The sequence below is a fragment of the Manis pentadactyla genome, chromosome 15 (assembly GCF_030020395.1).
Source record: "Manis pentadactyla isolate mManPen7 chromosome 15, mManPen7.hap1, whole genome shotgun sequence".
Classification (NCBI taxonomy): domain Eukaryota; kingdom Metazoa; phylum Chordata; class Mammalia; order Pholidota; family Manidae; genus Manis; species Manis pentadactyla.
The window spans coordinates 82,560,377-82,581,452 of record NC_080033.1 but is presented as its reverse complement, the minus strand read 5'-3'; the positions used below and the strand labels follow the sequence as shown (position 1 = coordinate 82,581,452).

The window sequence follows — 21,076 nt, the reverse complement described above, 5'->3', positions numbered from 1 at the left end:
GCCACGACTGCCTAGAGGGCCTGTGGGCGCTCTCCGCGAGTCAGAACCCCGCGAGGTTCCCCCGACAGCTGTCCCAGACGCCGTGCTCCATCACTCGACTCGCACGGCGGCCTGGCGCGACGGTGTCGGGCGTGGTCGCCTCTCTTCAGGAGAAAGAAATGAGCGCGCTTCTCAAAATCGATGTCATCCGAGAATCTTAAGATACGCAGTACTTCCTGCTAAGCCCGGCTCCGCCCCGCGCCTGTTTCCGCGCCCCACGGGGCGCGTCGACGGTCCAAAAGCTCCGCCCCCGCACTCGACTCCGCCCCTCCAGAAGCACCGCCCACCCGCGCAGGCGCGGAGCCCCCGAGCCCGCCCCGCCGGTCGCGGACACCCGCAGTCGCAACCATGGCGGACCCTGACCTGCAGCTGGTGGCGCGGCGCATCCGCAGCTTCCCTGACTTCCCCGTCCCGGGCGTGCTATTCAGGTGCGGGCGCAGGGGAGATGTGCCCTGAGGTCATTGTTCCCTGTGGGGTGGGCGCGCGGAGGGCCGCCCGTGGACGGGGCTGTCGGGCTGCCCGGGCGCCGCGCGGCCGCAAGCGGAGCCCTGAGCCGAGCTCCGAGGCTACCCCGGGGTCACCAGGCCTGTGCTTGCGTGCCAGGGACATCTCGCCCCTCCTGAAGGACCCTGATTCCTTCCGCGCCTCCATCAGCCTCCTGGCGAATCACCTGAAAAAGACCCACGGCGGCAAGATCGACTACATCGCGGGCAAGTGGCCGGCAGGGGCAGCCCTCCCGCGTCTCGGGCTGCGCTGCCCTGAGGTCTCCAGGGCCTGGACAGTCGCCGTGGGTCACTGGCCCTGTGCCAACCTCTTGAGGGCCCCTTTCCCCTGAGCCTCTGTCTGGCGGGGTCCTTCAGGGTGCCCGCCGACACTGGCGCCAGGTGCTTGGGTGGTGACCCTCGCGTGGGCCGTAACGATAGACCTGTGGCCCTCTGGCCCCCACTTTGCAGCCGGGTGGGTGGGGGGGCCACGTGGCTGAAGTTATCTGGGGAGTGTCTGACCAAAATCCACCGGGCCAAGTGCGCTTTCTTGTTTTCCTTTTGCAAGCGTGTATTGACTTCCTGTTGCGTTGCGCCCTTTATCCAGTGCTGGGGTGTGATGCTTCGGGAAGGCTGAGATCTGGAAAGCAGGGGGAACCTCGCAGTAGAGCCCCACCCCTGACCCTCCCGTCCCTGACGGTGCCCCCTTCACTTGGCGGTGTGCTGTGGAGGATTCCTCCTTCCAGAAGCCCTCCCTCACCACCCTCCTGGACGGGGGCTCTGAGCTTCCTGGCCACAGCTCGGACCACCACAGGAGATGGCTGGTGCCTGTCAGGGCCTCTCCTTCCGGACTAGAAGCGCTTGCCGCAGGCACTTCCTGGGAATGTCACAGTTCCCTGTGAGATTGTTCCATAGTCACTACAGCCCAGTTACTGGTGAGCAGCTGAGCTGTGGCGAGAGGTCAGGTGACCTCCCTGGGGCCACGGAGTTCCTTGGCCAAGTTGCAGGGTGTGCCTGCTCCCCGCCCCAGCCCCAGCCCAACTGCTGCTCCCCAGCGCCCAGCAGCCATGCACAGTGGGTGCTCCGGCAAAAGGACCCCGTGCCACCACACCACACAGCTGCCCCTTAACACAGCAGCTCTTGCCAACAGGCCTAGACTCGAGAGGCTTCTTGTTCGGCCCCTCCCTGGCCCAGGAGCTCGGCTTGGGCTGTGTGCTCATTCGAAAGCGAGGGAAGCTGCCTGGCCCCACCGTGTGTGCTTCATACTCCCTGGAATATGGGAAGGTGAGTGGGCTGGAGGCTGCCACTGTGGACCCCCCATTCCCAAAGGGAGAGTTGTGGAGTCAGATGGAGTGGACAAGGTTGCTCAGAGAGGCTGAGGTGCTGGACCAGGCTCACAGAGCCAAGAAATAGCAGGGTTGGTTGGAACCAGGGCCAATGGCCCATCAGCTCCCAGCCTCTGTCCACTGTGGACCATGTGCCTGCTTCCCATCTGCAGGCCGAGCTGGAAATCCAGAGAGATGCCCTGGAGCCAGGGCAGAAAGTTGTTGTCGTGGACGATCTGCTGGCTACTGGCGGTGAGGGTGTCCCTGGAGTGAAGAGGGCCGAGCACCAGGGGGCCGGGAGGGCCAGGGGGAAGTGGCTCCCTGTGTGAGAGGTCAATCAGGGTCTTAACACTCTGCAGCGTACCAGTGGCAAGGCCATGTGTGGCCAGATGGGGGCCCTGTTGCCATGCCAGCTCCTTCCTTCCAGACCCCTGGGGCAGCCAGGCTGTGTGGGAGCCTCACGCCATGCCTCCCTCCAGGAACCATGCGGGCAGCCTGTGAGCTGCTGGGCCAGCTGCAGGCTGAGGTGCTGGAGTGTGTGAGCCTGGTGGAGCTGACCTCCCTGAAGGGCAGGGAGCGGCTGGGGGCAGTGCCCTTCTTCTCCCTCCTGCAGTACGAGTGACCAGCCCCATGCCCACTGTGAGTTCCAGCCTCTGCAGCTGCAGAGACCTCCCCTGGCCACCAGAGGCACTGACTGCCCACCTGGGCTGTGTCATTTCTGTGGTTGAGTGACTGCAGCGCCCTGCCAGCTGCCTGGAGCCCTTCCTGTGGGCTCAGGGAACGCCAAAGCTTAGAGCTGATGGTCTGGGACAGAGCCGAGCTCAAGCACCACAGGTCCGTTTACAGTGAATAAAACCTCTTTGCTAGAGTGGCTTTTCTTCATCCGGGTGCCCAGGGGAGGGTGTGGGGACCCCACCTGGCTGGCTGCATGCATCCCTTCAGAGCATGCGGTTCCCCTGGCAGCCATCTTCAGGGCAGCAGGCAGGCGCTGCCCCAGATTTGATGGTCTAAGGCAAGTGTCAGCTCTAGAGATCAGCAGTACTGAAGTCAGGGTGTGGGCAGGGCTGGCTTCTGGAGACTCCAGAACTCATTTCTTTGCACTTTCCAGCTTCTCGAGGCACCCACACCCCTTGGCTGCAGGCCAAGCTGGAGACCCATCTTCAGACCCAATGGTCACCATCCTTTTTTCAATTCTATTGGATCCTCCCTCCTACAGGGCCCTGTGCTGACACTGGGCTGCCCAGACCACCCCAGGGTCCTCTCCCCATTGCAGGATCCCTGTTTGCAGGGGTGTCATCTTGCCAACACTACCCCAACCTGTACACCTGCACCAGCAGCCAAGCCACCCTCCCCCACCCCACTTCCCCCAATGGCAGCAAAGACGGTCAACAACAGGAATCAGTTTAATGATGCACACTTTGAGGGTGGGCCTGCCATCCACACTGGCCTGAGACCCTCAGGCCCTGCAGCCACAGCCTGGTCCAGCCTCTGAGCCCCATGGAGAGTCAGGAGGGAGAGCAGAGTGCATCAGGGTCAGGAATGAGAGGCACACATCTGCGAGGCTTACAGCACCTCTTCGGCCCGGATGAGGCGGGCCAGCCGCGCACTGACTCCCACCAGGTCGGCAGCCTTGTCCAGCTTGATGTAGGTGCTGGTACGGATTTGGTGGAGGCTGAGCCAGTCGGGCAGCAACTCGGAGAGGAGCCGCACGTGACTTTCCATCTCCGCTGTGGAGAGGGAACACATGAGACTTGAATTCTGGCGCCACCTGGCCTGTGCACACCCAAAGGGGTAGCCCTCCCACCCCACCCTGAGATCAGCCGTGAGCCAGGCCTGGGCTGGGCCCGTCCCTGCAGAGAAGCAAAGGAGAGAACAGAAGATGGAAGGACTGAAGCCTGGTCAGCGACAGCCTCGTGGAGACAGAACCCTCCCACTCGACCCAGCCCCCCCGAGGGCCCCGCAGTGGGAGGCCCGCTGCAGCTCTGAGGAACCAGAGGCCTCACAGGGGACATGCCACGTGAGCCATGGGGCCAGGCGGAGGCTCGGGGTGACCTTGAGGGTGGTGCGTGCCCAGAGCACACAGGCACTCGCACACGAAGGGAGCGAATTCCTGGTGCCCACCCTCAACCTAGCGCCCAGCCCGGCCCCCACGCACCAGGGCTCATGGCTGCGTGGTAGCTGCCCGCCATCCTGGCACAGGCCACCTCCATGGTGAGTGCTGGCTTACGCTCAGACACAAAGATGCTGCGCAGCACACGGGCCAGCGTGGGAAGCCGCTCAAGCCGCTGCAGCCGCTGCTCCTGCTTTGGGCACCGTGTCATCTGTGCCAGCTGCTTCTGCACCTCCTTGGCCCGGATCTGCAGTGTGCACAGGTTGCAGTCGGTGGGCTGCTAATCCTCGGCCCCCTGCCAGAACTCCCAACACTCACCCGCTCCAGCAGGTCCTGGGACACCCCCTTCAGGGCAGTGGGTGGAGTGGCCGGTGGGGTGGCTGGCAGTGCCGGGCCCGGGGACCCAGGGCTGCTGGGCTCTGCCGTGCGTAGGACCAGGTCACTCAGGGCTTTCTCCATCTGGGCCGGGTCGGAGGGGAGGGGTCAGAAGATACCTCCCCTGCTCCAGCACAGGGGAGGGCCCTCATACCCAGGCTGCATGGCCCCAGCAGAGTCCCTGTGTGTCGAGCCCAGGCCCAGCCAGGGTATCTGGGCCCCTGCATGTGCCCCAGGGCAGAGCCTGCCAGTAGGCAGTGTTCCACCATGGAGAGGGTGGGTCTCCCCAGCCCAGGGCCCACAGAGGACAGGTATCCCTACCCAGCCTCACCCGGGGTGACAGCAGGCTGCGGGCACGGGCCAGCACCTCCTGGGCAGTGGCCAGCTTCTCCGCGGTGGGTGGTTGGGGCAGCTCAGCCGGCTCAATGTCAGGCACTTCATCCACATTGAAACGGGGGTGCCAGCGTGTCAGCCGGTCCTCAGGCACCACCATGGGGGGGTTCAGGGAAGCCAGGAAGGCCTGAGCGACAAGAGGGGGCACCAGGTGACCCCAGGTACATCAGTGGGGGGACAGGGCAGGCCCATCCAGGTTCCCATCCCAGCTGGGTGGCCTCAGCAAGTCACTTCACCTCTCTGAGCCCCAGGTGCTCAGCTGGGCTGAAGGCACAGTGTGGAGCACCCACAGCACCCACTGACCTCTTCTCCAGCCTCCCAGGGCCTGAGGCCACAGCCCTGAGCTCCCTGCTCCTCAGCTCCAGTCAGACCCACCCTCAGCCGGGAGCCAGGGCCAGGGCCACCCTGATGAGACAGCCACGGAGAGCCAGCGGTTAAGAGAACACTAGATCTGGCCTCTGAGAGGGGCCCGTTCCCTGCTGGGAAGACAGGGCTGTGACAGTGACGGCAGGGGCAGCTGGAGCACTGAACGAGGGGACAGAGCATGGCACCGGGCAGGGCCTGTCCGAGCAGACACCTCCCATCAGGCCGAGCGGATCATTTGGGGGCACCCACTCACCCTGTGGTGCTCCCGGACACGATCCACCAGATTCTGGCTGAAGACCTGCCGCCGCTGCAGGAGGCGGGAGGCCGTGAGCTGGGGGACCGTGCCACTAGCCTCTGCAGGGAGAGTCCAGGCCTGAGCCGGGGGCGGGGCTCACCCAGCCCCACGAGGCCCTGTGCCCAGCACCTCACCCGCACAGCATCCAGGTGGCGAAATCAGGCTCGGAGATGCATGCACTCGGCCACAGCACACTCACCATGGTCCAGCAGCGGCTCAATGGTGAGCTGGTAATTGGACCGCTTGACACCATCCTTGAAGGTGGGAACGTTGCGCTCCTGGCGGAAGCGATAAGAAGTAGGATACACGGTTCTGATCTGGCCCACGTTGCGCTCCTCAAAGCGCCTGAGGAGAGTGCCAGGGTCAGCGGGAGCAGGCAGGGCCAGCCCCCGCACCCCCCAAGGGCCCACTCACTTGCGCATCATGTCCTGGACACCCTGCTTGACCTTGGCGAAGGTCACGGTCTCAGAGCGGTTGTAGAGCATGCCCACGATGGTGTCCATGCTGCGGAACATCTCGGCCAGCACCTGGTACTTGTAGGGCAACACGAGGCCAGGGGGCCCAGGCTGGGCCAGGGCGTGGAAGCGCTGGTATGCGGGCACCTTTTCACTGCCAGGGGGAGCCAGACCTTGAGAGAGGCACCAGACCCACACCCCCTCCAGCACCCAACAGAGGCAAGGTGGTGAGAGACCCAAGCCGGGGCTTGCAAAACTGCCCCAAAACACCTCACCCCAGTTTACAAAGTCCCTGCATGGCCCCGTCTCCCCCACACAAGCACTCTCAGGGATGGAAACAGAAATGCCTGGCCTCAAACCCAGGCTCTGCCATGTTGTGCCTGGTTACCCTGGCACCCCCTGCCCTAGTTTCCTTATCTCCAAGAGGCACGTGACCATGGGACCCAGGGAGGGCAGACATGGCAATAGAGGGCAAATACCCAGTAAGTGCTGGCTGTGACATCTGAAATCCAGAAGGGCCCCCCCAAACAGGAGGTGCTGCCCTCTTAGGCGGGACCAAGGGCAAGGAGCCAGGGAGCGGAGCACCCTGCCGACCACGCTGGCTCCCTGCAAGGGGCAGCCCCCACCCCCTGCCAGGCCCCCCACCAGCGCACCCTTTCCTGAGACCTCACCATGGCCCCGCTGGGCGCCCCTTGGCTGCCGGCGTACTGGGTTTCCCAGCATCCTTCTGAGCTGTCCTCAGCTCCTGGACTCGTGCCCCCAGCTCCCGTGCCCGTTGCAGACACGACTTGAGCTCAGAACAGGTGATCTGTGAGCACAGGGTGCTGTCAGCTGGTCACTCGCCCCAAGCTGCTCCCGCTCCCCTGCCCTGGGCCCTGCCTCACCTTGTCCTCCTGGGCTGCCCGGAGAGACGGCTGGCCTGCTGCGAGGGCCGCCTGCTCCGGGGAGGCAGGAGCAGCCGGGGAACCGGGGCTGGAGACCTGGCGGGAAGGACCCAGAGGTGAAGCAGTGGTAAGACCCTGCCCTGCAGCAGCTGGGGGGAAAGGACTGCTCTGCACTGCGGGCCAGGCTCCTGGGTGCCCCTGCTGAGAGGTCGGGGCGCCTGGCATCCCCACCAGCCCTTCCTCACGACAGTTACCCAGGCCCCACAGCAAGTCCCCGGCACTGGTCTCCACTCCTACCCCGCCGGCATTCCGACCTGGTCTCCGCGCCCAGGCCACGGGGCAGTTCCCCCTGGGCCTCAGTTTACCCTCGGTCTTAGGCGCCCTCCTGGGCATGTCTCTTCGGACCCCGACCGGCGCCCTTCCCCGGCTTCAGGTTCCCCGCGCCGCGCCCTCGCCGGGTCGGCCAGCAGCCGCAGCCTCCTGCGCGCGGGCGGCGCGGGCTCGTCGCGCGCGGGCTCGGCGGGCGGGCGGGCGCGCTTGCGGCTGCGGGCAGGGCTGGGAGCCGGGACGCCGGCCGCGGGCTTGGCGGGGCTCGGGGTGCGCCAGGCCGGCTTGGCCCTAGGGGGCGCGGCGCGGGGCCCGGGGCGGCGGCGCGCGAAGAAGTCGGTGAGGCGGGGCTGCGCCATGGCGGGCCGGGGACCGCGACTAGGACGCAGAACAAGACTCAACGAGCCGGAAGCGCAGCCGCGCTTCCCAGCGATTTTCCCGCCGCGCCTGGCCCCGCCCCCCATGGGCTGAACCACCGGCGCGGAGCGCGGGGGGTCGGGAAATGGACGCACCCGGACGCAGGCGCGCTGGCGTCGGGCGGGAGAGCCGTGCACGCGCGCATGCGCCGTAGGACAGCCCTTCCGGCCGGTTGCCGGGGGCGTCCGCGGGCCGAGTGGAGGTGGCGCGGGCCGCTCTGTGCTGCTCCGCGCGGGCGCCAGGCTGGTGCGGTCCCGGCAAGCACACAGGTGCTGCGCTGCTTCCAGCTTAGATTTAAACTAACAGCAACCGACCCTTGGGCCTCCTGCTGCGCGGGCGCTGCGCCAGGGGGCGGGGCCTGGGGACTGATCCCCCGCGCCCCCCGCGCCCCCCGGCACCGACGGAGACAGGGCCCGCGTCTAGCGAGCAGCGCGCGGCGGATGGCACCGTCTGGGCTGGAATTAGATGAATATGTCGAAACCAGTACAGTTCAGTAACGGCTTCTTTGTGATAGGGCAATTATATCTCAATCTGTTACTTTTTTAAAAAGGAGTTGTTGTTTTCAAAACGTCTGAATCGGTAAGTGTTAGTTCTTAAAGCCTAAAGCTTAGGTTACCTGGGAAATTTGAGAACCTGATACCCGACAAGCAAGGCTCAATGCAGGTGGAATTCCTGCCACAAAAAAAAAATGCAGTCGAGTCTGGCCCTAAAGTGCGTCTACAGGCCTGGAAAAAAAAGAAATCCGTGAGGGTGTGTTTGCGAGAGGGCTGAGAGGGGACTTTAATGCCGCTTCTGAGTTCTGTGCAGTAAAGGGCATGAATCGTACCAGTAAGAAGTTCGGCACAAATGTCACTCGGGTGAGTCCGTCAAGGTTGAGGGTTGATGTGGGGTGGGTGGTGAAGGACTGAGTTTCCCCAGAGGCGGTAAAGGAAGTGAGCAATTAGACCCAAATTTTGTAAACTGTTGGGGGCGAGTTATTAGCCGGCCAAGCATCAGTGGCACTGCAGCTCTCTTAGAGTTTGGGGTTGTGTGCTCCGGGCCACCAGGTAAAACGCATTTATTAATCAGAACAGTGGTTGGGGGTAGGAGCTGGAACTGACCTGTGTCAAAGTGGACAATGCAAATCCAAGCCTGCATTGCATCGAGGAGGGACAAGCATGCACGGCTCCAGAGCTGTAATGGGAGCGTAAGTTACGGGCACAGCCGCTGAAGAGTGGCAGGGACGAGGGCATCGTGTAAAGCTTTCAGCTCAGAGCCGCTCATCAGGAAGTGGTGTTTCTCCAAGCAACGTGGTGCTTTCCCATTCTGTTTCACATTCAGAAAATAAACACCTGGTCTCGAAGAGGTGAGTCAGCGGGCTCATACCACAAGTGACAGTTCAATATCTGGCTCTTGGCCAGATGTCTGGCCCAGCCCTGCCCCTGTAGAAAACTTGACAGGCAGGATGCAGCTGGGCCTCCCCAGGGCCTCCTAAACACTAAGCAGGCTCCACCAGCGTTTCATTTGTCCTGCCACTTGCCCACCCAGCCTGGAACCACAGTGATGTACTGGGCTCAGAGCTGGGTGAGGGGGCCAGAGGCAGGCCCCGGGCTCCTGAGAAATCCAGGAGACCACCTGGCCCTGACACAGCTGCGTGGCTGGCCCACACCGCCAGGCACGTCCACCTCAAGGGCACTCCTGGGAGGAGTCCTGCACAGTGCTTCCATCACTTTGGCCAGCTGCAGGCCACAAGCCTGATGGCAGAGGCAGGCCCCAGCAAGCCCCAAATGGCTCCAGGGACAGACAGCCAGACACAGCATCTAACCCAAATGGTTTTTAACGGAAGCCCTCATGATGGCCCAGGCTTTAAGCTTTCACAAAGCAGCCTCTAGGCCTTCCCATGCAGGCGTTTGGGTCTTTAGCTGAAAGTGCCCCTGAATGGGTTTCTGTTTCTTCCAACCCTGGGAGCCTTGATTGAAGCCTGGGCACACAGATCGATCCATATGAGGCTGCATTAATAGAGGTACAGTTAGGTAAAAGCCCTTCTCTGCTCTGTTCTGCGCAGGTTCCACCCGCAGTGTTGTGGTATGGAATGCTAAGGGCATAGAGATGCTAAAGTACCTAGAGGGGAGACACCAGATGGCAAAGGGGCTAGAACCCTTGTCCACGGATGTTTATCCTGGAGAAACCTGGAGACCCAGGACTGTACCTGCGTTCATTTGATCAACCGGTATTCACTGCGTGCCCACTGGGACCCCAGCTCCCTAGAGCCACCCCCCCCTGTGCACCAGGTTGAGAACAAGACAGATGAGACCCCTGACCTCGAGGCTCACATTCTAGTGGAGAGAGACAGAAATAATACATACATAAAATTTCAGATAAAGAATACAAAACCCAGCCATAGAGAGCCATTTTAGAACTGCGGGGTTGGGGAGGCATCTTGGAGGGGATGATGTGAGCCGAGACCTGAATGTCAAGAAGGGGTGGCCCTGGGACGCTCCGAGGGAAGAATCCAGAGCAGAGCGAACTGCTTGTGGAGAGGCCCTGAGGCAGAAACAGAAGCAGAAAGATGGACTTTGCGGCAGCAGCAGAGTGAGGGAGGCGGGAAGGCAGGCAGGCAGGCCCAGCCACGTAGGATCTTATAGATCACAGAAAGGAGGGTGGTTTTTATTCCATAGTGCCTGACATGTAGTAGAAAATATATCAGTGAATGAGTAATCAGGGTTGTACCTTGATTAAACTCACTTCTGGCACATAGAAGGCACCCAAATGTTTGCTGAATATCTGTGGCCCCAGACAAGGTGTACTGGTTCTCTACTGGTGTGACAAATCACCCCAAACCTTAGCAGCTTAAAACAGCAATAATATCTATTACCTCACATGGGTCAGAAATTTGGTAGAGGTGCAGCAGGACAGATCTGGCCCAGGGTCTCACGAGGCTGCGGTCCCACAGTGACAGGGCTGGAATGGCGGGACTGCGTGGGCCTCTCTGGTCTCCTGACATGGTCTGTCCAGCATGGCGCCCTCAGGCAGCTCACGTCCCCATGGAAGAGCATGCAGGCATGCCACCCTTTACACTGAGCCCTGAACATCCTGCAGTGCCACTTCCACCCCTGCTATGAGCTGAAGAGGGTGCAGAGATCAGACCAGGCTCTGGGGAGGGATTTAGGGCCACCTGTGATGAAGCAAGGTCAAGGTCACGTTGCAAGACAAGCTGTCCAGAGGTGAGATATACTGTAACCAAGCAAGGGTCCATGGCCTGATGTACACTGTACACCAAACTCAGGACCCTAACTTTTGCAAAAGGAAGGAGCTTTATTGCCAGGCAGCAAAGCAAGGAGAAGAGAGGCTAGGAGGGTAGCTCGGATCTGTCTCCCCCTCATCAGCTCCCCTTCATCAGCAAGAGAGTCTTTCAAGGCCTTTGGGGCAGGATTAATATGGCGGCTGTGGTGAAGCAGACATGGTGGGGTCTGGGAAGTGCCTCCTCAAGTCTCTCCACCCCCAGGTGACTTCCACATCATCTGTTGCATGCTGATTTGGAACACGTTTTCTGTGGTTGATTGCCAGTTGCCTTCTTTTATTTTATGTCCGAGAAGAACGAGTGGCACTCTTCGCCTCAGATCCTCAACTCCAAGCCCCTGACATGCCATTGTCAGTTCTGTCGCCTGGGGAATTTTTGTTCCGGGGCTTCAGGAACATCCTAACCAGGCAAATACATCTGCCCTGTGCAGGGTCCAGGTGACTCGACCGGTTTGGCCTGGACCTAGTGGGTGTCTGGGGAGGACTGCCAGGGGCTTTTCTGAAAAATAAGCTCAAGAGTGTTGATTAATGGTCTGTGACTGTTCACTTGCAAGTCACGGTTTTGGGAGTAAGCCTCAGTGACAGAGCTGCACCAGGAAAGGGAACACATGCTCTGAATACGGATGGTGCAAGCCTGCTCACTTACCGTGTGCCAGGTACAGTCCTGAGAACCTGCCATATATTGACACATCTGAGCCACACAGCCACCTAGGACATAGGTGGTATAGGTATGCCCATTAAACACATGAAGAAGTTGAGGCTGAGCCATGTGCCTGTGGGTGGTATGGCTGAGACTAAAACCCCGGCCTCACCTGGCGAACTGCCCCTCTGGGCTGAGCCAGAGCCCACCCCCTACCCATACAGTCCCATCCTGGGCCAGAGCACCACATCTACCCGCACACCAGCTCCTTGAAGGGCCTGTGGGCTTCATCTCTACAGCAGGACCTGTTCTGGGTCTGGCACATGGTGGGCATTCAGTGCCTGTGGGGTCACCTAAGCTGTGGCCCAGAGGTCGGCCCAGAGGGACTGTCCAGCCGTTGGTGTGCCTTGCCTGCAGAATCCTCAGCCCCACCCTTGTCTCTGCCAGCACACAGCAGCTGTGCCCTAAGGCCTGGGGAATCTGAGGCCCTCCCTCACCTACCGCTGGGCCCCAGTCCCAGCCAAGGTCTTCTCCCCACTGGACAGCTGCTCCTCACCATGTCCCTGCATTCACTGGGCTGGGCCCAGCCCCCAGTTAGAGAATCTGTAGTTTTAGAGAGCATTGCTGAGGTTTCAGTATTGTGCCATATACCCAGAAGAATGGTGCACAGTCTTTGCTTGAGTGTCCCAGAAGGTGGACACAAGAATATAGAGGCAAATCATTTATTTGGGAGATGGGCCCAAGAAGTAGGTGGTGAGGAAGTGAGACAAGGAAGGGGTCCATGAAACGTGTGTTCACGAGCAGGTGACCTCCATGCAACTGTGGATAAAATGAGAGTGGATTCTCACATGGCCCTGGTCGGCTAGCTCACTGCACACGTGCGGGCAATATGTTGCCACTGACTCTATATAAAAGAGCTATGCCCAGTGCTCTGGGAGACATGGTGGCACGGCTGCAAGGCTGCAGGAGAGCAGAGCAGAGGCTGGAGTGGTGGCAGCGCCGAGAACGGAAGCACAGAGGACAGCTGTGCAGGGGCAGAGACCGACTTGCTGCATGCAGACTTGCTCTGAGTAAATGGGATTTTAGTGATTGACCTGCCACTGTGGAAATACAGTTGGGTATAACCCTTTCATCCCAGGAATGTTTTACTGTCATTTTCTTTGGTCACATTGAATCCATAGTGAACTTGCCCGGGCCTGAAACCCATTGGCAAGACAGCAACTAACCGCCAAGATGAGGGTACGTGACTGCCACATACCAGGGCCTCGTTTCTCCAGGGACCTTGGAGAGGCGCTGTTAAATGCCCAGCATTGTCTCTCGTGGGACGGAGGGAGCTGGTGTGTCCTCCGTGCTGGGCAAGCGATGTTCCCAGGGGCTTACCCAGCCACTGCTTCTCCTGTAGGCACAGGACCAGGAAGCTGTCCACGTGGATGGAAACTGCCTCCGAGTGACCCTGGCATCAGGCTGAGGGCCTGGGGGCCACTACACACATGCCTGCTGCACAGCGTGTGTGCCTAACACAGAAGCGTGTATGCACAACTGAGCAGTTCCCAAAGCGAGCCCCTGAGGTCAAAACTATTTTCATAAACTTAGCAAAGAAGAATGTCCTCAGTTCTCTGGGGGCTTTTGGCACACTCCTCTCCTTTCCAGCTACATCCTATGTGAGGCCAGATTGTCCTCGTATGCTTTGACCAAAACAACTCATTCCAGAAGCCTGGATGTGGAGGGGCTGTGAGAACCCAGCTGTCCCCTATTAAGCCAGATGTCAAAGAGATTGGCAAAAAGTAAAAGAATGCCTCTTCTCTACATTTTTTTGTCCTGAAAAATACAATTTGTTTTCATTTTTAAAATGTTATAGGTTTATTATTGCTACTTTTAATGATTTAATACATAAACGTTTTCCAAAGCCTTAGTGTTCAATTTCTAAAATGGTAAATATTGATGACCCACATCAACAAAAAACACTTAAGAGGTCCTCAGTAATTTTTAGATGTGTATGGCCCATGGAGCAGGTCTGGGGTTGCGACCTCAGACTTGTAATAATGAGGAGGAGTATTGGTAAAGGCCAGCCTGCAGTCTAACTGTCCATGTTTGTGTGACTGTGTGACTCTGCGCAGCTGGCTATACCTCTCTGAGCCCCAGTCTTCTCATATCTAACAAGGCATGATAATGATATTACTTTGCTCATATGGAGCTTATGACACTTAAACGTGGGTGAAGGGCCTAGCACAATGCCAGGACCACAGCCAGTGAAAATAGATGGGGCTTGCCATCACCACCAACACCTTCATTATACAAACCACACCAAAAATTATGAGAGTTGTGGTAGGTTCTGAGTTTGGTCCACAGCCATGTCTGACCTTCCCGACTTCTCTGGAGCCCATCCTGCCCCCTGGGTCCTGCTCCTGACCGTCTGCCGCCCCAACACACGTGCACGGCAGGTATGGCTTCTCCTCCTCTCCTCTGCCCTGGTGCCATTTGCACATACCAGCCACCACATAGGGGTGGGAGGCAGCTCACAGTTTTCAAAGCGATTTCACAGAACAATAACAGCTGGCCTCTGCTGAGGGGTGCGGTGCGCAGGCCTGTTCCACATGCTTGGAAAGCCTTGTCTCACCCTCAGAGTGAACCCACAAGCAGTAACCCATTTTGGGGTGAAGCTGAGATTCACAAGACACAGAGCTGGGGCGCCAGGAGCGAGGTCTGCACCCCCACCTCCGCCTCTCAGTCGGCTGCTCTTCCCCAAGAGAGCAGTCAGGAGCCAGGGACTAATGGTGGGATCCAGGCTTTCGGAGATCCCCCCGGGCCCTGCAGAGAGCCTGTCACCTGCAGCCACAGGGGAGCTTTTCAGGGTCTTGGCCTGTAATACAGTCATGGCCAAGTCTGAAGGCAGCTTTCACCTTCAATGGAAGCATCTGGTTCTCAGCCAGGATCGATCTGCGCTTGGCTCACCGTCCAACAGACAACCTTGGAATCCATTACCAGATGGGACAAAGTTGGCTGGGGGGTGGAGAAGCTGCTGCTCACAGCCGAGCGGCCCGGAAGTCTCTGCCCCCGAGCCTTGGCCTCCTCACCCACAGCAGGGAGACCTCAGCAGAACCTGCTCTGGGCACGGCCGCTGCGAGAGCGAGGTGAGCCGCAGATGCCCACGTGACGTTGAAAGGCACCGGCCGTCGGGGTCGGAGGGCGCGCTGCGACGGGACCCACCTGCGGGCGGCCCGGGCAGCGCTGTCCTGCAGGAATGCAGTGGCGGCCACGAGCGTCATTTAAAAATTTCCAGTAGCTACATTTACAAAGTAAGGAGTCAGTGACGGTGATTCACAAAATATTTTTATTTACCCATTACATCTAAAATATTAACATGTCAACAAGCAATCAATATGAATTTTATTGAGATATTTCATTCTTTTTCTCACCACCACCCACCGCAGACATGATCATCCCTAAGTACGAATCGCCAGCACTAATCACACTTTCGGATTTCACATTTACGGCGCCCCTCAGTTTAGAGCATCATAAATTTTCACGGAAATACAGTACTTGATCTTTATTTATGTTTCACTAAACTTACAGTTGGAAAAGTGGTTCATGCGCCCAAGTTGTTGGGAAGAAGCTGTTTTCCGAGGGCTGCGTAGAGCGTTTTAAATGCAAAGTGAGGGCGGGCACAGCACCGCCCCAACTCCTAGGCCCCGCCCCATCCGCGGGCGCAGGGGGAGACGCGCGCCCGGTAGCGCAGGGGGCGCCCGCGGACCGAGGCCCAGCCCGACCCGTGAGCGAACGCGGACCGGAGTAGCCCGCCGCGCGGCCTGGCGCCGTCAATCAGGGCGGGGGCGGGGCCCGCGAGGGGGCGGGGCGGGGTACCCACGTGGCGCGGAGGGCTTGGCGCCGCGAGCCGAAGGAGCTCAGGGGCGGCGCTCCGCGAGGAGCCGGCGCTTGCGGCCGAGCTGGCGGGGGAGGGTCCCAGGGCTCCGATGCTGCTCCCCAGGGCCCTGGGGGTCGCTGGGGTCACCTGTGTGCCGCCGCCCCAGGGTCCGCCAGCGTGGGCTGGGAGCAGGCCCCGCGCCCCTTGTCCGGACCCGGGCGGTTGGCCCACGGCGGCCCCTGGCGGCTCGGGAAGGCGGAGGCCCGGAAGGGCGTGGCCAACCCAGAGCGGGACGCGCAGGTGGCGCCCACGCGGGGAGCCTGCTCAGGGAAGGCAGGCCCGCCAGACCCGTGGGGAGGGTGGCCCGCGGGCTGCGCTGGAGGGGATGTCAGTGTCCCTCACTCTGCCAGGGCTCCGAAGGCCCCGCCACCAGCTGCTCCCGCCCAGGTGAGGCGTCCCGCCGTCAGCAGCGCAGAGCCTGCGAGGGGAAGGCCGGTGCCCAGACTGCAGCGACACCACCGTCCGCTTCTGCTGCGCGGGGCGCCCGCTGCCGGGAGCCCCGGGGGCCGTGGCGAGTGCCCGGTGGGTGACAGGCCTCGAACAGGTTCATGAACAGCGCGGTGAAGTAGGCCTCCCTCCAGAGCCCTTCCCAGCCGAGAGAGGCCACGTGACATTTCCGCGGGGACCTGAACACGCGGAGCTGGCGAAGAGCAGCCCGTGGCAAGCGGTCCGGGCTGGGGTGCCCGGAGCCCGGGCAGTGCGGGTGGTGCGCCCACCCGGAGGGCGTACGGGTCATCTGGCCTCAGGGAGCCCTGGGGAGGGGGGGGGGTCTCCTGGAAGCGCCCAAGCTGATTGGTCTTCGGCGCAGGGGGTGGAGCCCGGCGCACCGACTGTGGGGCAGGAGGGCCCAGACCCAGGAGTTGCGCCCTAACCTCTCCGCTCAGATGGGAAAAGGTCACCAGACCAGGAAGGGGGTCGAACTTCCTAGAGCCTGGAGGGAAGAGGGCCGCCGGCAGACGGAACCCTTCACACCCCCAGGCCCACGCAGAGTCCCCGGAAGGGCTCTCTGTGTGCTGGCGGCTGGGCACTGTGCCACGGGGCTGACTCCCCCTTCGAGTCGGGGGCACCGTGTGCCGGGTGCGGGCCTTTGGGAAAGGGCCGAGGAGGCGACTTTTTCCAGACTACACAGCTCTCCCCCACGTCATTGCCTCCCACAGCACCCTGCCTACTGGGTGACAGGACCAGGGCACTTCCCAGGCCACGCTCCGTGGACCCACGGTGCTGGGGTTGTGCTTGCAGACAGCTGTCACTCCAGTGCAGAGAACTCGTGACTCCCCGTGACTCACATAGTTAAGGACCAGCTCGTGCAGGGACACCAGATTAGTCTGGGAGGCTCAAATGGACCAGAGAGGGTTCCCAGGAAAGGCAGCAATCTCACACTCGGTACTTCTGTGCGAAGGGCTGCCCTCAGGGGGTGGGGCTGGGGACGCCTGGAGGGGCTCTCCCCTGGTGGGACCTTCGGGGCTCTCCTCACCTGGACCGCCCACAGGCACTGGCCAGGCACATGGCTCAGCTGGGTGCACGGTGGGAGGCCAGGGGAGGGGCAGGCAGGTAGGGAGCCCGTGGAGGTGAGGCCCCACAGAGCTGATTGCTCAGTTGCACTCAACTGTCCCCCCAGAAGCAGAGTAGATCCCATCTCTGGACCGTCTCAGGGGGAAAGAAGCATTTAGCCACCATCTCTGAAGGGTCAAAGGTGCTAGCTACCCTCCCCTTCTGCACTGTGCACCTGTAGGCACCATCAGAGGCAGGGGGTCACAGAACTCTGGGCAGAAGGCAGGGGCAAAAGGGCAGGCACAGAGGGGGTACATCAGGGTTAGGGACCTGTGACTTAGCTGGTTGCTCAGCGGCCATGGTCGTGGTCTGCCTTCTGCAATGGCATCTGATAAAGGCCTGATCTCCCACCACTCCAGAGGGCTGGTGCCCCCTCTGTGTGCAGGTGCTGTGCCAGCCCTGGGGGTACAGAGTCACCTGAGGTGGAGCCCAAAAGGGCCCCCAGGTTCATGGCCACAGGTGGGTACAGCCCAGGGGCTCAGGGCAGCCAGAGCAGAGCATGGTAACCACAGGGTGGTCAGGAAGAGCTGGCAGAGGAGGGACCGCTGAGCATATCCCAGGAGAACATGGACAAGGAGGAGGAGTCGCCAGGTAGGCGATCGAGTTCCCAGTGAGCTGTGACAGAGGTCCAAGCATTTGGGGGCTCCCAGCCGGCCCGTGTGCTTGGGCAGGTGCCCTGGCAATGGAGAAGCATGGCAGGTGGGCGTGGCACCAGCCCCGCCTGCTGCGGAGGAGCTGCCCAGGACATTCTGGGCCTGGTTTCGTGGCTTCCTTCGTGGTGTTGCTGGGGGCCAGGAGAGCTCAGAACTTCCCAGCTGGCCTCAGCAGTGGAGAAAGAGCTGGGCCTGCCACAGCGGAGTGGGCTCCTTGATGGAGTCAGTCTTCATGGAGAGGCCCGAGAGTCTTTGCCGCCGCGGGGGCCTCCCTGGGATCCACAGAGGGTGGATGGGTAGGCTGTCCACTGTCCTTGAGCCAGACACTTCCTTGCCAGAGCTGTTTCTTCACGTGCTACACACTTTTAGTGTTACAGGTGTTTCTTTAAAAGCACTGGTGTGCTATTGACCCCAGGCCCCAGATCCCCATGGATGGATGGGTTGGCTTCTGGCTGAATGCTGGCCCTGGCCCCAGGGGGTTAGCAGAGCCCAATCCACCCTGAGGACGGCCAGGTGGGAAGTAGGTTCCACTCTCCCAGTCAGGGGGCCTCTCCTGTCTGCACCAGCATTAACCTGCCTCTGTTCTTTCACTTGCCTATTAGGCAGGTTTTGGTGCCAGAATGTTCCCCAAAGTCCCCCCGCCAAACACTGTCAGAGGGTGGAAGTGATCCTATCTCACAGTGGGGCCACACTTCAGGCTACTTTCTCCACTCATGCCCCTGGTCTCTGCCGCTCTGTGCCACCCCCTCCTGTCCCCACTGCTGCCAGGCACAGCCATTCTGTGCCTCAGGCAGAGCTGGGGAGGCACCAGATGCTGGGATGGGTCAGTCTTGGTTGTCACCTCTCTGAAGCCCCCCACCCTTACTTGCCCCACTCACCTATCAGCCACAGGGACACTGGACCTTGGTTAGGTTCATCGCTGCAGCTCTGGGCAGTGTCTCAGGGCTAGGCTGTCTGCCCCTGCTCGATTTTGGCCTGATCCCCCCCATGATCCTGGTTTGTTTTTACTCCCAAGATCAGGGTAGGGAGATGGTTGGCAAGCTTCTGAAAGTTGGATCCATGTGGAAAACGCCAGTTACTTGTTGGGCCTCCTTCACCCGGAGCTTCCTCACACCTGTGGGTTTCAGCACCCACCTGATTCCTGGTAGCAATTTGTACAGGGCTCCTGGCCGCAGACACCCATAGGCACATTTCTGCTTAGTGAGTTCCAATTTCTTACCTTCCAAGTCAGCTGGCCCATGAGGCCAGCAGGTGGACTCGGGGGGATGTCTACTCAAGGCCAGCTCTGTGCCTGGGGGCTGGGGCCCCTTAGAAGAGCCCTAGGGTTTGCAGGCAGGAGCAGGTCCTTTCTGGGTCTCTGTTTCCAGGAACGGGGCAGGGGAAGCTCAGCGGGAATGTACTCAGAGAAATAAGGAGTGGCTCCCCGCAGGCCGTCAGGTGTCTGGCCAGGAGGCAGGAGAACAATATTCGGAAGAAACAGAACTCAGCTGCCCCAGGAGGCTCCTGGGCAGCAGGAAGAGGTGGTGCGCGGGCAGCAGGGGTAGCTCCTAGGCTCCCTGTTAGTGATGAAAATCCTTAACAAAATGTATCATTGTAACTATTTTATGTGCACAATTCAGTGGCAGTAGTACATTCATGGCTGTGCAACCACTGCACCATCGCTTGACCTTTCTCATAATCCCAAATAGAAGCTCTGTCTCCCCACTGCCTCGTCCCCTCAGCCCAGGAACCCCTGAATCACCTTTCTGTTTCTAATGAATCTCTACGTGTTTTCCGTTAGCGGGCTGCACAGTGTTGTGATCTGTGCCTGGCTCCTTCCACTCAGCAGAATGCTTTCAGGGCTCATCCGTGAGGTGTGTGTTCATTCCTTTTTATAGTCAGATAATTTTCCGTTGTGTGCATAGACCACATTTTGTTTATCCATTCATTGGTTAGTGGACACTTGAGTTGTTTCTTCTAACAATGAATTTTTAAGTATATACAAGTAACAGTCCTATTATCCTCGGGGAAAGGGAACAGTGATGGGGCTCCTCTGACGACACCCTTCCCTGGCCCTTCCTCTCCTGCTAGGAGACCCATCCACTCTTGCTCTTTCAAGACTGAATTATTTTAATCAACAACAAAGAGCATAGTAGGACCCGAGCTGTGGGTTGATGGGACAGAAATGGCTTTGGACTTGGAATCAGGAAAATAGTCCTTGAAGCCTGGCTTGTCCTTTGGCAAATGGTTCGCCGCCCCCCCAACCTCTGGGGCCCTGTATTCTCATCTCCAGCTGAGGAATGGGTCACTGACTGGCTGGGGCTGCAGGACAGGCAGGGTCTCCTGCTAGCAAGTAGGCAGTTAAGAAACTTTTTCTGAGAATGTCCCTGTTGTGCTCATGGTAACTTTATTTTGTGGGTGATACATGTAGATAGCAAACAAAACAACAGAAAAGTGTTTCCCCTGCTGTAAGTTTCCCTCCACCCCCTGTGCTCTGCCTGGCCCTGTCTTGCCTGCCCTCCCAGAGATGCAGTAGCTGCAAGGCCTGGGGATACAGGGGGCTTTTCCCAGCTGCAATATTGTATCTTAGAGATTGTTCCATGTTGATACAGAGAGTTTCTACTCTGCTGCCGGATACATTGTACTTAACCTGTCTTGGTGGCAGACAGTTAGGTTTCTTCCAGTCTTTGTTACAATTCTTGGACACATACCTTTGTACCTTTGTTCCTTTGCAGGCGCACCTGCAGGACAAGTTCTCTTCGGAGTGACTCTTTCAGGGCCAGATGGGAGGGTGGGAAGCACTGCCAATCAGCAGGGCGTCAGGTCTGGGGGCTTTGGACCTGCCCACTCACGGGTGCCACACCCCATGTCCTCCTGCCTCTCCCCCTCACACCATGCTTCTGGGAAAGGGTCAAAGTCTTGCATCCTAAGCCTCAGAAGGAGTGGTTTTTCAACTTCTGTTTGCATTTAAACCTTCTATGCAGACGAGGTTGTCTTACGCCCCACTTGAAGCTCCAGAGGATGGGGGCTCACGCTGCTCTTCCTACCTGTGTGGGATGTGATAACTGCTGGCTTAGAGCAGAGTGTCCCTTAGAGCCCTCTAATGTTGGAGTGCAGAGCTCAGAGGTTATTGACCTCAGTCCTCTTATTTTACCCTAGAGGGCAGAGCCCAGAGAAGGGCAGTGGTGTGTAGGGCTTCACACAGAGACTGGGGTGCCTGCCTGGGCTCTTCCCATTTGGAGGAGCCTGTTTTCTGACACTGGGGCACCTCACTAGAAGGTGGTGTGTCTAGGCAGGATTCCACCCTGAGAGAATCCTCAGGCAGGTGGGGGGAGTCTGGTGGCCGGAGCTGGGGCTAGTGGCCATGGGGACCATCCTTTCAAAGCAGGTGGAAGCCCCGCTGTGCACGTAACTTCCCAGCCTGCTTTCACATTCACCACTTCGTATCTCATAGCCCTTCCCAGGTGAAGAGGGGAGGGGTGCCTCCCCAGGGATACCTCAAAGCCAGGGGAGCCAGCGTGGCTGTCCTTGGGGTCCTCTCTGTTGATGATGTTGCTCAGAGGGCCTGGCCATGCCCCTGCCAG

General features: G+C 59.8%; 2 protein-coding genes across 2 annotated transcripts; one reads left to right on the top strand and one right to left on the bottom strand.

The window, feature by feature from the left end:
* The first annotated feature begins 312 nt into the window (after positions 1 to 312).
* Positions 313 to 2,714, top strand: APRT (adenine phosphoribosyltransferase). The gene is made up of 5 exons (XM_036924247.2): positions 313 to 467; positions 643 to 749; positions 1,672 to 1,805; positions 2,020 to 2,098; positions 2,326 to 2,714. The coding sequence occupies exons 1-5, from the start codon at positions 388 to 390 to the stop codon at positions 2,466 to 2,468; spliced, it is 543 nt and encodes a 180-aa protein (XP_036780142.2). The 5' UTR covers positions 313 to 387; the 3' UTR covers positions 2,469 to 2,714.
* Positions 2,715 to 3,233: 519 nt separating this feature from the next.
* On the bottom strand, positions 3,234 to 7,524 carry CDT1 (chromatin licensing and DNA replication factor 1). The gene is made up of 10 exons (XM_036924244.2): positions 7,090 to 7,524; positions 6,725 to 6,820; positions 6,512 to 6,648; positions 5,800 to 5,994; positions 5,585 to 5,730; positions 5,344 to 5,444; positions 4,663 to 4,851; positions 4,275 to 4,415; positions 4,002 to 4,203; positions 3,234 to 3,573 (listed from the first exon to the last, which is right to left on the bottom strand). The coding sequence occupies exons 1-10, from the start codon at positions 7,513 to 7,515 to the stop codon at positions 3,410 to 3,412; spliced, it is 1,797 nt and encodes a 598-aa protein (XP_036780139.2). The 5' UTR covers positions 7,516 to 7,524; the 3' UTR covers positions 3,234 to 3,409.
* Between the last annotated feature and the right edge of the window lie 13,552 nt (positions 7,525 to 21,076).

Bases quoted from the DNA above. Each gene is read 5' to 3' on its own strand.
- APRT (XM_036924247.2), top strand. From the start codon at position 388: ATGGCGGACCCTGACCTGCAGCTGGTGGCGCGGCGCATCCGCAGCTTC. The intron at 1,806-2,019 runs GTGAGTGGGCTG...TCCCATCTGCAG, and splicing joins ACTCCCTGGAATATGGGAAG to GCCGAGCTGGAAATCCAGAG. The intron at 2,099-2,325 runs GTGAGGGTGTCC...GCCTCCCTCCAG, and splicing joins CGATCTGCTGGCTACTGGCG to GAACCATGCGGGCAGCCTGT.
- CDT1 (XM_036924244.2), bottom strand. From the start codon at position 7,515: ATGGGGGGCGGGGCCAGGCGCGGCGGGAAAATCGCTGGGAAGCGCGGC. The intron at 5,731-5,799 runs GTGAGTGGGCCC...CACTCTCCTCAG, and splicing joins GTCCAGGACATGATGCGCAA to GCGCTTTGAGGAGCGCAACG. The intron at 4,416-4,662 runs GTGAGGCTGGGT...GACCCGGCCCAG, and splicing joins GCAGCCTGCTGTCACCCCGG to ATGGAGAAAGCCCTGAGTGA.